The sequence below is a fragment of the Miniopterus natalensis genome, chromosome 1 (genome assembly GCF_054644295.1).
Source record: "Miniopterus natalensis isolate mMinNat1 chromosome 1, mMinNat1.hap1, whole genome shotgun sequence".
Classification (NCBI taxonomy): Eukaryota; Metazoa; Chordata; class Mammalia; order Chiroptera; family Miniopteridae; genus Miniopterus; species Miniopterus natalensis.
The window spans coordinates 16,334,679-16,350,454 of NC_142081.1; the positions used below are offsets into that span (position 1 = coordinate 16,334,679).

The 15,776-nt window shown below is 40.6% G+C and overlaps 1 protein-coding gene across 5 annotated transcripts in view; it reads left to right on the forward strand.

Annotated features, from left to right (window-relative positions):
* Positions 1 to 13,967, forward strand: part of CEP128 (centrosomal protein 128) — a 291,713-nt gene extending 277,746 nt beyond the window's left edge. For 3 of the 5 annotated variants that reach the window (XM_016220106.2, XM_087818763.1, XM_087818767.1), the window contains 2 exons: positions 2,679 to 2,787; positions 10,578 to 13,966. In XM_016220106.2, coding sequence (XP_016075592.2) covers positions 2,679 to 2,787; positions 10,578 to 10,705 — 237 coding nt within the window. In that variant the 3' untranslated portion in view covers positions 10,706 to 13,966. Of the gene's footprint in view, positions 1 to 506; positions 1,016 to 2,678; positions 2,788 to 10,577 lie in introns of those variants that run through there. The other 2 variants (XM_016220114.2, XM_087818772.1) reach the window with 2 other exon arrangements.
* The last annotated feature ends 1,809 nt before the right edge of the window (positions 13,968 to 15,776 follow it).

The window sequence follows — 15,776 nt, forward strand, 5'->3', positions numbered from 1 at the left end:
AGTGAGAACTGGAAAAAAAAATTTACCCTTACATGACTTGTTAGATTATTTACTTTCTTCTTAATTTTTTTCTGTATTTTCCAAATTTGCTAAAAAGGAAATGTCAGTGCCATATTTTAACTGTCATATGCCATTTTAAATTTTATAATTTAAAAATATAAATTGTTGTTTTTCTGTGAACAGAGAAGATAAAACCTGTGCTTTGATTCCAGTTGATTTTGCCTTAGAAATTTAAAACCAGGCCTTTGGGGAAGAGTGAGTGGGCTCTGAATATCCCTGTGAACTCATCCTGCTCCGCTGGGCGCGCTCGGAGGCTGTCTTTGCAGCGCCTGTCTCGTTCAGCCCAAACCTGCGTCTCCACTTCTGTCCCCTCTCTGTCTTTCTCAGTCTAGTGTCAATGGGGAAAGTGCCAGTGTGTTCGTGTCCCCTGAAGTTTTTCTTTCTCTTACTGGCTCATAGTCGTTAAAGCATCTTTTACCAGGAAACCATTTCTTGCGCTTTTCCAGGCTTCATGTAAAGACCATGATTGACTGGAGATTTCTACACTGGCTGAGAATGTAAGTCTCTTTTCCGTTTGTGCATCTCCCAGCTCCTCCCAGGCCGTTAGTACTTCACATCTGAACCGTAAGAGCCAAGTCCATTGCCCAGCCTCTAGCTGCCCAGTATCAGCTCATTCTACAGTAGCTGTTGAAATACGTTTGGGACACAATATATGTCCTTTCCTTTCCAAAACCTGTAGTGAATGACTTCCAGTTTCTTATGAAATCCCCATAACTAGTCAAAACTATAAATCACTTGGTTGAAAACCTCAGGGCCTTCGTCTTAAATAGACTTGAACTCCTTTTTGGTACTCGAAGGCTAATGATCTTGACCTATCTGAGGATTATGTCCATGGTTTTAGCTCAGAGTAAATGGGCCTTTTACAAATGTATATAAATACATTCTTTTTGGCCTTTCTTTTGCCCTTGCATAATACATATGTGACAAAGAAATAAAATATAAACTTGGTCCTTGGTGGAGAGGATAACACCTAATTCATCAGATTGTCATTTCACAGGAGGCCCTGCTCTATGTGCTGGACAAGTTTTGAGGATTCTGTTTGGGCCCCTAACCCACAGTTGCTTAATCTAGAATCTTTGGCAACATTCTTGATCCCTTCCTCTCCCTTGACCCCACAGTTGTCCTCAATTACAGTCCTTCAGCTGTTTTCCCATATCGACACTTGAGCCACTCCAATCTGTTCTCCATAAAGAGACCAAAGTAATCTTTGAGAAATATACATCAAAGTATGTCATTCCTGTCCTGAAAACCCTTGACTGACTTTCTGATTTATATATGAAAAAAAAATCCCGAAGTCAAACCCCATCTCTGGACCTCATTGTAACCACTTCCCCCAGGTTCAGTGTTCCTGAGCCACGGGGCCTTCCTTCAGTTCTTCAAACACACCAAGCTCTTTCTCACCTCAGCACCTTCCCACGTGTCTGGAACATCATGCCCGGACCTTGTCTTCTGCTCCCCTTACTTCCACTTTCCCGCCTTCCTCCCATAAGTTTTCATCTGGCTGATGTATTGACTTATGCCCAGCGTTCAAATATTGCTTTAAATACCGCCTCCCAGAGGGGCCTTCTGGTCCACAAATCTGAATTTAGTTCTTCCTGTTACCTCCTATTCTTCTTCTTGTAGCACTTGCAGTTTTTCATTTTATCATCATTTGTTTAGTTTATTTGTTTAATGCTGTTTTCCTCTGCAAGCTGGAAGGTTGCATGACCACATACCTCGAGATTTCGTTTATTATTTAACCAGCACATAGTAGGTGCGCATTATTGTTGAATGAAGGAATGAGTGAAAGAAAAAAATGAATTGTGTAAATAATTAGAAAATGTTTAAGAGAAAAAAGTTGCAATTTGACTATCACAGAAAAGTATGAAAGCATCTATTTTTAATCTGATTAGTAAAATTACTTGAAGTTATGATCCCGTTTTCAGCTAAGATTTGGGGAAAAGGCCACATTCATATAATTCATGAGGAAAGGGACTCTTCTGTGCCCATTTTGTTTGGGTATTAAATATTTATTGAATGAGTAAGAGGTTTAATATAATCATTATGGAAAGCAGTCTAGCTCAATGTATTTAAAGCATCAAATTGTTTTTATTGACCCAGATTTCCACCTAAGAATGTGTCATAAGGAGTAGCATAAATATGGGAAAGGTCGTATGTTTAAAGATGTTTCTCACAGTGTTATTTATAGGAGTAAAACACTGGAAGCCACCCACATGCTCAGCAAAGCACGCTATGCTAAGTATAGTCTATCCACTAGATAGTATCTGAGTAACCCACATGCTAAAGGTTAGGATAATAGAATGACTTCAGAAATGATTACAGTAGGAATGTAAATAAATGAACACAGAGTTTTATAACAATGTTTACAAATCCTGCCCACAGAAAGAAAGACTGGAAAGCAATATGTCATGCTGTTAATGGCTATGGGTGATTGCCTTCTCTCTCTTTTTTTCATATTTTGTTGTACGTGCACAGATTTTATTTTTTACAAGGGTTAAAATCATATGTATAACATAAGTTTTATATTGAGGCTCAGTTTCATGTTTAGTACATTTAAATGAATCGAGGTTCTTGCATTTTGTCATCAGTGAACGGAAATGCTGCGCTGTCTTTTTCAGGATGATCGAGCCTTTGCCGAAAGTTCCTATGCTCATGGCTTAGATCTCTCATCCCCTTGGCAGGATCACAGTCGCTTCCTGGCTAGCCCACGGTTTTCACACTTGACCTGTAAGTAATGAAGTCTTGTACCAGTTTTTCAATTGGATTTAAGAAAATGCAACTGAGGGAAGGATTAAAATGCAAGACCAGTACATGATAGTAATATTCAGGATATGTGTTTGAAAAAAATTTCATTATGAATCACACAAATAATGCCCCCCAAGTACATTTGCAATATTACCCAATTTATTATAAATATATATGGGATCCCTCTTTCATAGACCTTGCCCTTATCAGAAAAACTTAAATCACCCAAGGTAATAATCTTTTAAAAATAATTTTAAGGTAATAATCTTAAACAAATTTTTGTGTGTGGAGATCACTGATGAATGCGGATAAGCGGGTAAAGGAAGTTAGAGGGTATTATACTAAAATTCAGATAATCAAAAATGGAAAATCTTTGCATAGAACTTTTCAGAAGCATATACTATTTTGCAAAGATTAAGGATATTACAGGCTAGTTTTCATTCTGTGACTACACTGTAAATGTTGCTAAAGTGTCATCCACACCAACAAGGTGTGAGTCTGCTGACCCAGGATACCATCTCCTACCACCCACCTCTCCCCTTCTTCAAGTGTCAGCTCATATGTAAAGTCCTTAAAGAAGCCTTCGGAACTTACAGTTTTAAGTAGGGTTTCTGTTATGAGTGCCCAGGGTGCATCATAATTTTTCTTCAAAACCCTTTTCAGAATAATTATGGAGTTATTTGTTATTTGAATGACTTATTTTTTTTCTGAGTCCTCTGTTCACCAGAGAGGGAACCATGGTGCCAGGTGCCATGCCTGCTCTGTTCTCCACCGCTCCTTCAGCATCCTGCATATATAAGTTGTTACCTTTAAGCTCACTTTCATCCAAACCATTGAGACTCAAGTGTTATTTAATGGATTCTTATTTAAATAATCATTTAGCTCTTCAATTTATCATGGGCATAGAGTTTGTACATTAAATCTGACAACCCTTTTATTTTAAAAAATCTAGGTTGCTATGAAATAAAATGCCAAAATAAACCACAAGGAAGTAGGAAGTAGGTCAAATCCAAAAGTGATAATTCTTCTCATTTTTGCTGATTTATATTTATGAATCCATTGAATAATTATCAGTTTCTGATAATGTTTTGGTTTCCATTATGTCATCATTATTTTATTCCAAGAGCTAAGCATTTTCTCTTTCCTGTCTTAACCATTTTACCAAGTGATTTGATGTATCTGCGTAAACCGTCTGCTATTCTAATCTGACAGTCACCTTTAATATGGGTGATATCTCAAGTTAGTTATGGTACCTCAGGATCAGATGTACATAGGCCACATTTTTTATTTTTCATATTAAGCAACTGAATATTTTCCTCAGGTATATGTGATGTATATAAACATGGAGGAGGGTGGGTCAAAGCACCGTCACACATACTGTCCCATCCATTAAGGCACTCATACACCTGGCCACAGATAAACAGCTTTGTGACATGATTGCAGGTCACTGCTCTGCCGCTTCTTAATTCTGCCATATAACTCTCATCAGGCTCCCCGGACAGGCGCTAGAAGGAAGTGCTTAGAAGACATAGGGGGGAAAATGTCAAGACTTTTAGAATTTTATTTAATATTATGATAGGCAGTGAGAGAAACTATATTCAGCTTTCCACTCAATAGCATTTCATGACCAGCCATGGTCATTTCTCCAAGATATGTTATATTTTCCACAGGCAGTCATTTATTTCTATATAAGTGATCTGGCTTAAAAGGAAATACAGTTAAATAAGAATAGGAACAAAAGATCACTGAGAACATAATTAGGATTAAAAATACTTACTATTGACTATATTGTAAAACCTGACTGAAAAATTTAGCTTCAGAAGTAAACCTCTTGCCCCAGCCGGTGTGTCTCAGTTGTTTGAGTGTCATCCTATGCACAGAAAGGTTGCCACTTCAATTCTCATTCAGGACACATGCCCAGCTTGCCAGCTTGATCCCCAGTAGGGGGTGTGCCCGAGGTAGGCGATCCACATCTCTCTCTCTCTCTAAAAATCAATAAAAAAAATTTTACAGAAATAAAGTTCTTTATTTAACTTATTGATAAATTATGTAATTATTTTATTAATTCATAGCCTTATGTTTTGCTCTTCTTTTAGACAAGTTTGTTTTATGATTTTTCCCCCCACACTAAATATTTTGAAGGATACTTTTAAAAATGTAATCATAGGAGCCTTATTGTTAAACATTTTATGTTAATGAATTAAACTTATTCCTAGAAATCACATTTATTATTATTTGCTTTTCTAATGAACCTTGAATTTTCTGTTTTTCATAATGTGATATTTTAGAAGTGGATTAGGATCACCCTGAACATTTTTCCATTTTTGTAGCACAAAAGCATTTCAGCTTAATTATGGAAATTGTTCTGTGATTTTTCTATAACCTCCTTTTAAACTTCTAAAATTACAAAGGAGAGATGTCAACACCAACAAAGAGAAAAACAGTGCCTACAGTAAATTCATAATCCAGGGAACTGAAGGTGCCTTTAAAAGTATCATTAATGCCCTCAGATATATGAGAGAAAAACATTGCATCCATTAAAAATAAGAGCAAGATGCTAAGAAAAAAGAACCCAGGGTAAGAGATCTCATAAATTGGAAGTATATTAAACTAGAAAGGTGGAAAAGGAAGGTGAGAAAATCACAAAGAAAGTAGAAGGGAAAATAGTGATGATAGGAAAGAAAAGGTATTTAGAAAATTCATCCTTGAGGGACAATACCTGATTAGAGAGAGTCTTGGGATGAGAGAACAAAGGAAACAGAAGAAAGGCCAGAAGTGGGCGGGTGACCGGGCCCTCCCACCAGTACCTGGTGCACTGCTGTCTTCTGGAGACTTCCCTTTGCCCTCCTCCTGAGTTGATGTCCGTAGGTCTCAGATCCCAGGCCGTTCTCTGCTCGTTTAAAAAAAAGGGAGGTGAATGTTTTGTCTTTGTGTTTCTGAAAATGGATTTTTCCCCCTCATACTTGGCTGAAACTTTGGCTGGGTATAAAATTTTAGGTTGAAAATGACTCCTTCTGAAGTCATTGCACAATTATCTTCCCAAATCCAGTGTTGCTGTTGAAAACTTTATGTCTTTATTGTTTTAACTCCTGTGCCTTTGAAGTGATCTTTTCCCTCACCTCTAACTCCCCACTCAGCCCCACTCAGAGCTTGTAGGATCTTCTCTTTAACCCCCCACTGAGTTTCATGATGTTAAGCCTCCCTGGGGTCTTGTCTTACTTTACAAGCCACTTGCTGGGTGGGCCCCTTTCATCTGGACACTCGTGTTCTTCAGTCCTCTCCTATTGAAGGAAGAAAGGAAGATTCCATCAGGAAAATCTTTAGGAAATAAACAAACAAAAGAATTGGCACATGATTTGCTTCAGTTGAGCACCTCAGAAAAAAACTAATAGAATATGGCTGATCTAACTGAGCTATTAGAGACAATTAAGAAAAAGAGCAAATAAAAAACAAAAATAAAAACATAGGTCAATTAATAATTCCAGGAGGGAAAAATGAGCAGGAAAAGAAACATTTTCGTAGTACACCTGTTAGGTTACGTGAACCATATTTGCATAGCCATAGTAATATAAATACTCACTATTGACATAACTTGAAGTTCAGATGTAACTATGTAGGGAGAAGTGGGTGGGTGTGGATAAGTCTAAAAATGATAAATCAGAAAATAGCAATATAAGCTGCTTTTATTTACAAAACTTGAAGTAAATACAGAAAATAAAGCTGAAAGAGTTGATTGTGGTTGACCCTAGGGAGCAGGATTGTGGGATTAGGAGGGATGGGGCAAGAGATGGCAGTCTTTCTGTGTAGCCCTTTGATGCTGTATGATATGTGTATGTACACTTAGGCTAAAGAGGAATCTTACACAAATAAAATGTTACTAAGAAAACCCCAGCCCCGGCTGGTGTGGCTCAGTTGATTGAGTGTTGCCCCATGCACTGAGAGGTCACGGGTTCGATTCCTGGTCAGAGTACGTGCCCCAGTTTTGGGCTAGATCTCCAGTAGGGAGCATGCAGGAGGCAGCCCATCAATGTTTCTCTCTCTCGTTGATGTTTCACGCTCTCCCCCCCTCCCTCCTTGTCTCTCTCAAATCAGTAAAAACATATTTAAAAAAAGAAAGAAAGAAACCCCCAGCTTTTATGTCTGACTATCAAGTGTTCATTTAACTTCTGAGTGGAACATGAAAGCTGGAGGTTGGAGTTCAGAGCAGTTTGGACCTGTATGGGCCGTGAATAGGTGCAGAGGAGGACTTGGGTTTCTAAGCCCACAGCACAGGCTCCTTCTGAGTGGAGTGGGGATCTGTACTGGATGAGGCCCTCTGTGCTGTAGATGCTAAGACGTTCATTCTGCTGACTTAGGTGCCCTGTCAAACTGTGACCAAACTACAGCGAAGAACCACTGACCGTGGAAAAAACAAAGGAAATGGGAAAATGCTGCATAATTTGTGGTCTCTGAAATGATCCAGCATTAATGAAAGTTTGTTTTCAGTAGTAATTTATGTCAGCTTTGTGTAGTTCAGGTCAATTCAAGAAAAGGTAGATTCCTTCTGCCAGGAAGAAGGAGAGAAATGTATAAATTGTAAGTTTATATTACCATTGGAAATGGGAACACAGAAATCCATTATTTAGAGCCATGATTACGACCAAATTTATCCTGGCTGGCTCGGAGCTATGGCCTCGATTCAGGACACTCTTTTAGAAGACTTGGATTCCATTACCTTCAGTCCGTAGACAGTGGGGCTTAGTGAGTAAGTGAGACTCATAATGCCAGCTTTTGAAACTGTCATTTTTACTTTTTATAAGGAGTGACTGACCACTAGTCTCCATGTATAGCTCCTTTTAGGCTAAAGGAGCACACTCCAGGACAGGCCTTAACTCCTGGGCCGGGACCAGGCCAGATTTGAGTGAGTTCTGTAGAAATCAGATGACTTCTCGAAATCTCAATTCCTCTGAGATTAAAATGCTTGATATCTGTGGAGCTGTTATCTCTAAATTAAGTTTTAAAAATACATGCGGATTGCAAATTTTCTGAAGTTCTAAAACTGCTGTAAATCATGTTTATTTAAATAAATAAAAGAATCGACTGGTTTTTCACAGGGAAGAATGTTATCTGAGGATTATGAAAGGCGTTGGAAGTGAATCATGCATGTTAATTTAACTTGATAGTCTTAGAAAAGCAAATCAATGGAAGTTGCTAGAAAGAATCCTCTTTCACTTCCTTACCTCGGTTTGTGTTGCTATAAAAGGAAAAGTTAAGTATTCTCAATTTGCGCTGAGGTGCCTGTAGCGGAGCTTAAGTCCCTCGGGTGGAAAACAGTTTCTGTACAGCCAGAGAGCACACTTAACTTCTGGGTGTGCTCAGGATCCACTGGTTAACTGAATAGATGCCTCATATGTAGTCTGTCCTCCAACCTGCAGGTAAAATGCCAAGGATTTATGACAGTAAAAATATTGCAGTACTGATAAGGTAAAAAAAAAAAAAGTTTTTTGGTTTTGAAAGGATTTTTGTATTTTTTTGTATGTTAGGAAAGCACCAGCCTTTCTGTCTCTCCATTTCATAGGTTCATTTTACATGAGAGGGATTTTTGTGTGTTTGTGACTATCTTTTCACTGGCCAGTTAGGGGCCAGGTATTTTCTTTTTTTTTAATCCTTGCCTGACGATATTTTTCCATTGCTTTTCAGAGAGAGTGGAAAGGAGAGAGACAGAGAGAGTAACATTGATGTGAGAGAGACACATCAACTGGTTGCCTCCCACACACACCCTGACCAGGGCCAGGATTGAGCCTGCAACCGAGGTACATGCCCTGGGTCAGAATCGAACCCGGGACCCCCTCAGTTCACAGGTGATGCTCTATCTACTGAGCCAAACCAGCCAGGGCAAGATACTTTCTGATTATTGCAATTTGACAAGGTACTCTCTAGGTGCTTTCTAGAAAGCAACTGGAAAATCCGAAATTGGCTCTTTAAAATCCCTTAAGTAGCCCGGCCGGGCGTGGCTCAGTGGTTGAGCATCAACCTAGGATCCAGGCGATCGGGGTTCGATTCCCGGTCAGGGCACATGCCCGGGTTGCGGGCTGCAGCTGATCAATGACTCTCTCGTCATTGATGTTTCTCTCTCTCTCTCCCCCTCCTTTCCTCTCTCTGAAATCAATAAAGATATGTTTTAAAAAATAAATAAATAAAATAAAATAAATAAAATAAAATAAAATCCCTTAAGTATATTCAGTTGTGCAAACAACGTTTGCTAAGAGGCTGTGCACGAGGCCCTCTGTTCGGCTCTGGGGACACAGTGGTGAACAAGACAGAAAAGCCACCTCATCTCATGGAGGACATAGGTAGTAAACAATGAATAGGGTAGAGTGCTGACTGGTGGCATAAAGGAGAGATGACGGAGGGCACCTGGAACGGCACTGCAACTTTACGTTATTGACCAGGAGGCTACAACTGAGCTGAGACCTGGATGGCAGAAGAGGCCACTGAGTTAAACTTGAGTGGGGAGAATTTTCCTGTGAGAGGGAGCAGTAAAAGCACAAAAGACCCAGAGAAGAAGGGCAGGTCTTCTAGAGAGACGGAGCACTGAGTGAGTGAGAGCCAGTGAGTGAGTGAGACAGGGAGGGATGGAGCAAGTATGAGAGCGAGACAGAGAGAGAGACAGAGAGAGAGGGAGAGAGATGGAGAGATGAGGCCCCAGTGGAACCAAAATCCGATCTTTGGATTTCATTCCAAGTTCACTGGGAGGCCATTGTGTGTGTGTGTGTTGGGTGGGGTTGGGGGGGACGACTATGCAGGAGAAGCGACCTAATCTGCTTTACCTTTTAAAAGATAACTCTGGTTGTGCCATGGCCAGTGTGGCTCAGTTGGTTGAGTGTCATCCTGCACACCAAAAGGTCTCTGGTTTGATTCCCTGTCAGGGCACAGACCCAGGCTGCGGGTTCAATCCCCGGTTGGGGCGTGTATGGGAGGCAACCGATCGATGTTTCTGTTACATCAATGTTTCTCTCTCTCCCTTCCCCTTTTTAAAATCAATAAAAACATATCCTCTGGTGAGGATTTAAAAAAAAGGGGTAACTCTAGTTGTGGTGTGGAGAGAGGGGCAAGACGAAGACAGGAAAGAGAACATGGTAGCTTGGGTGGAGAGGATAGTGATAGAAATAGTGTAAAGCAGAAGAACTCAGGTGAATTTGGAGGCAAAACCATCAGAACTTTACTCTTAATTTGGATGGGGGACCCGGGCAGGGCAAAGGAAGGAAGCAACCAAAGTCTGAGAAACTAGGCGGTTGAGCGTATCATTTTCTAAGATGGGGAAGCATTGGAAAGGATGGGCAGGCACTGGAGGTGAGAAATCAGGCCCGAAGGTTTCACATAGTTGGATATGGGTGACTGGAGCTCACAGTAGGTGTTAAGACGTAGTAAAAAACCATTAAACATAGATTTCAAATCTAGTTTTAATTTCCTTTTGTGTAACAAAGAATATTCTGTAATAGGAGGCCCTTAAGATTTCTCCCTCGGAAAGTCTGTGTGCCTTGTTTCATTATATACTGACCACACACCCACCTCCCACTCTCAGATACTTCCAGTCCACCTCCCCCAAGCTAAATCACATGAATGGTTTTTGAAAATATAGTAAACTGATTGAATTTATTCTACATTGAAGGTCTGTTAAGCTGTGTAAAGTTTACAGAGAACTAGATGAAATACAATGATTACTTACAATTTTTCTGTCCAGGTGTTATGCTCATCTAGGTTGATTTTCCTCTTTTCTTGTACTTTGCCAGCATTTACCAGAAGACCGTTTGCTCCCGATACGACTTCAATCAAGGAAGACGCCAGAGGTTTCCCAATGGATGGAACAAGTGCACAATCCAAAAGGGAGGAACCCGAAAGCAAAAACAGCAAAATGTAGTTTGTTGCTTTCCATGCATGTATTGCAAATAATAGCATATCCACGCTGGCTGCAGTTTGGCCTGCGTTACCCAGCAGGCATAGCGGGAGTGTGTGCTTTCCAGCATTGCCAGACACCGACTGCAGTGACAATACGGCCGGTCCTTGTGGATGATGCATGTGAAACCACTCCAAACACTGTCAGCTCCTGAACGACTCACAGCTAACTTACTGGCAACTTAGACCAGCAGAGAAAGTGATATTCTTCACTTCGCATTTTCTTTCTCAGGTGTGGTCAGCCTCATTTTTCCAACCAAAATTTGAATTTATAATTGAGGTCTTTCAAAAATGACTGGCTAGAAAATGAGCTCCCCTTGAGGCAGAGGTTGCCAGTGCTTTAGATTCAGGGAGCATTTATATACAATTGATTTTTAAAAAAATGCTTTCTCCCTAATAAATTATCATGTGTTATAACATGTCATGGAGATATGCAAATACAATATTTGTTCACTTTATAAATGCTCAGGATTGTTAAATCCATCCAGCAGTCTATTGCTACACGCAGTATCTTAACATTATTGCCAATCATCTATATTAAATAGCAATAAAGAATTTACAGTGCTATCTGAATTGCAGAGCCCTGTAAAGAATTCATTGCACAATTTATTTATTTGTCTTTTTGTGGCCAAATATCCCACTGCGATCACCAGTTGTACCCTGCACCGTCTTTGGTTTACTCTGACCAAATCACAGTACCCAGCTCCTATGCCGGTGAGGTTTGCTCAGCAGAAGTTCTCATATACTCGGGCGCTATCTATCTACTTTCAGCACCTCATCTTTTTCCCACATCAACATGTTTTTAAGAACTTGTTTTCTACATGCTGATCTACCAGTGGAGAAAGATTTCTATTAAGCGCCAAATATTGGTGAACATCCAGGAACTAAATCCCCACTGGGTCACGATGGGAAAATTCTACACAGAGACAAGGACAATAAAGTGATACCTTCCTAATGCGCATCACCTCCTGTGTTTGTTAGATTTCCCATGTTTCATAAAGATGCTTCCATTTCTACTCAAGATACGTTTTTCTAACGTACCATATCTGAATGTGCAGAAGACATGAACATACATGCTACGGTTACTAAGAAGATGAAGATGTTTCATATCCCAAATTACATGATATAACCTCAGAACCTCCGGGAGTACAGCGTGCATTTTATCTTCTATTCAGTCCCCAAACCTCTTGTTGAGCTCCTCCTATGGCCAGTCTTGTGCTAGGAAGGAAAACAGGAACGTGGAGGCAGGTGCCCATGTCCCAGTTTGTTTGACTTTAGGAATTACATGAAGAAAGGCGATGTGTTGAGGCTAGCTGGAGAAATTCTGGGTTGGACAACATTCGGCAGGCTTGGTTTGGCTTGGTCTAACCTTAGTGTGCTGGTGAGCACGGTGAGGCATTAGTGGGAACAGCCCTTCTGGAAGGAGCAGTTCACGGTCCCGGTGCTCTCACTCTATAGTAATATCTGGGGTTTTAAGAAACTATGTCAGTATTTGCAATGCTATTTTGACCAGCACCATGATATTTTAACTCCTTGGATCTGAAGTTCATCTCCTTGGGTTTGGGAAGAAAATAAGAGGGGAAATGAACAGGTTTTATTTAAATTCTGCAGACAAGGGTTAAATAGCTTCCCCGGTAATGTATTAGCAGGCACTTTGTGCAGTCCATTCTGTTTAACAGGAACTGATTTAAACCATGATCAGCACATCTGGGGTCATTAAAAACATTACATCAAGGCAGTTAGATCTGAAAGTTTAAGGTAACTCAGATTGGTTACTTGGCAAATCCTTGACAACATTAGCTGTCAGTTTTATAGCAGAATGGAGAGATCTTATGGAAGGCCTTTGAAAATCTGAAAAAAAAGAAGATAAATAAAGCTACTATGTCATATTATAGGCCCTGGGCTCCTGTTGGATGGATGGAGGTGTCTGACTTTAAATATGGACACACAAGAACTTCAAAGGCAAAGTAAACTTTTTGTGAGCAACAGTTTTGTCGAAATTCCTTGGCCCTCCATTTATATGGAATTAAATCCAAGGATCTGTCTCCCCTGAAGATTTTTCCTATCTCTTGGAGTCAAGCTGGAGTTGAAATCAAAAGGAATGTTAAGAAAACAGTAATAGCTTCATTTGTACGTTTCAGAGCCAGCAAGTGTTTCTCCTTTCTCACCCCTCTGGCGGGACAGCGCAGCGGCCCGAAGCATTGTGGCTGGTCAGCGTGTTGCCCAGCGCTGGGGCACTGGCAGGGAGAAACCTTCTTCTTGGCCATGAGCCCGATCTGAGACTTCATTTGAAGACTAACTTTTTTGGTTTAATAATTTTGAATCTCCCTGAACACACTAAGCTTCCAGTGACGGTACTGAGGCCGCCATGGGGAGCGAGCTGGGAGAAACCTGGCTGGGTGTTGTTCCCGTTGGCTCAGGCCATTGTTATGTCCTTGCTTAGCAGTGTCTGACTTGAAGGTTGGAAACCAGTTGGTTTTATCACATCTTATGCACCCAGTTTCCCAGAACCGACGACTTTTCTTACTGTTATAGTTTACACAGTTCTAATAAAGAGATAAAACCTGTAGCATAACAAAATGGTGTGCAGCAGGCATTTGGATTTAAAGGTTACACGGATAAAATCCACCCACCTACTTAGCTAAGAAAACAATTAAGCCTATTTTCCTTCATTTTTCTCCTTCAACTACGGTAAGTGCATCTTCCATTCTGAGGTTCGGGTCAGTGATGTGTGAAGTGTATTTAGAGTCTTGAATCTTACAGTTAAATAACAAATACTGTTTTAAATGGCAACAAATTCTTACATAGAGTTAAATGGTATATTTAATTAGCAAGCCCCTTTTTTAGGAAGGAGCAAATAATCTCAAGTTGTTTTACTCAGGATTTGTACTATAAACCCAATTACGCATGAGAAGGTGGCCAAGAACATGAATGGTCACTGAGTAAGTGACTCCTTTTCCAAGCTTCTTACGCTCAAACTGTCCCAGTATTTTGTCTCCATTCAAAACAAAACAAAATTTGTGATTTTCATGGCCTTAAAATGAGGAAGCTGTTCTCACAAAAGCATCTGGTGTTCTTGGATCAAAACTAAACCATGAACCTTAAGCTGGAAAGTAAATTGGGGAAAGTTTGTATATAAAGACATTTCACGCACTCAAGTTCAATATAAAAATAGCTACATCTTTCAACTTTTAAGTTCTCAAATATTTAGCAATAAAAACATATCAGTTTATCCCTATTTGAGAAAATAAATTTAAGCCATGAAAGATTCCATTCAGTTTCACTTCCGTACAAAACAGGACCCATCTAATTTAAAGGCTAGGAAAAATGCTTACGTCTAGAAGCAGAACTTTAGGTTCCAAGCCCCCAACCAATTTCAGAGAAGTCGCCCTTGATTTTGATTAGTAACGGAGTAAACCGATCTGCTCTGCCGACCTTCCAAGTTCTAACCTCGTCTGCCCCCATCTGAGTCTCTCCAGGTCTGTCCACGCCTAAGCTCACTTCCTACCGAGATCAGAACCCAGCCCAGCTCAGTGCTGTCCCAGGCCAACCCTGCTGTTGACCTCTGGAGTCTAGCAACTCTGCAGCCCACAGGCACAGGCCAAGGCTTGTAGCATCTGCATATCTTCCAGGACCAGCCAGTTAGAAAAGGAATTAAATGTCACATGCCTTTGACTACTCTCATGGTTGAAACAATACTTTTGTGGCTGGGTATCTTTTCTTCCATAACAGCTTCACTCCTATGGGTACAAAGCCATGTGACAACTGTGATGTCAACTCGCTGCCTTGCTCGCTGTAGGAATATCCTGCATTTCTAAACATAGTGTCACATCAGTTCTCTTTCAGGAGGATGCTTTTAACAACATACAATCCGATGGTCTCTACCTTTCAAACTGTAGACTCTCATGCCTTTGAGCGTGGAAGTGAGAACAAGGGGGGAAAAATGCCTCTATAGTCAAAGTAAAGCCATGGAGCCTTGATTACAATGGAAGAGCAATTCTAACAATGTGCTATGTTTCAAAAAGTTAAAGTTGCACAATGACTGTTCCCTGTTTTTCTCAAACTAGCAGATGCACGACTTTCATGCCCAGACTGCCTTCTATCATCTCTCAGTACATTCCCACAACTTGACACCCTCTCATTTTTTATGCGTTAGTAAAACGTTTTGACTGACAGTATTTAAATAAAAACAGAAGTGACAGTTTAGCCTTAAACATTGGCACTCTCTGTCGTCTTAGCTGTATACTTCACTGGAAATAAAAGATCAGAAAACTGGCTCAGAGCAATATTTTTTTAAAACAAAATTAGTGGATGTTAAACTACCAACAGTTCAGATGTTATAATTTAAAAGTCTGAAAATATCTTATTCTGAGGGAAAGGAAGATAATATTATATTCTCATTAGTTAGTCACTAATTGACAGTCTCCTTAAAATCATACTTGTTTTTTTTAAAAAAGGACAAGTCTGATTTTTATAGTATCAGGTTTTCCATGAAATTGCAGTTTCCTTAAAAAAATTTTAAATTCAGAGTCAGGTGTATTTTTGAGTCCTCGAGGCCACCAGGAATTCAAATGGCTCTTAAAAGCCCCAGACACTCGGCCATCGATGTGCAAACTGGCAATTCGAGATAGTGCATGTCTGTCCTTGAAATACTGAATTGCAGTCGGAAATATTTCCTCCAAGTGTCTCTCTCATTTCTTTCTCTGGGCCCCACAGTCATGTGCTCGGGTCTTTGGAAGCGACGCCGTGTCCTTTCTGGGCCAGCCTGCGGCCTGGAGGCCTTGGGAACACCCGAGCCGTTGAGGGCTGAGAGACGAGTGCACGAAATACGCGTTTTCTCTCGTGGTGCGGGGGCTGGTGTGTTGGCCGGGCGTGAAGGGCCGCCCTGGGTAAAGCAAGACTGTTTCTGTCCGTCCCTTATGCTCATGCCAGCTGTCCCTCCGAACAGTGGCGCGTCCTTCATCCACGGGAGCGCCCATCGGAGCGCCTGCTCCCCCTCGCTCCGAAACGCGTGGCACCTGCCCCTGGGATGCTCA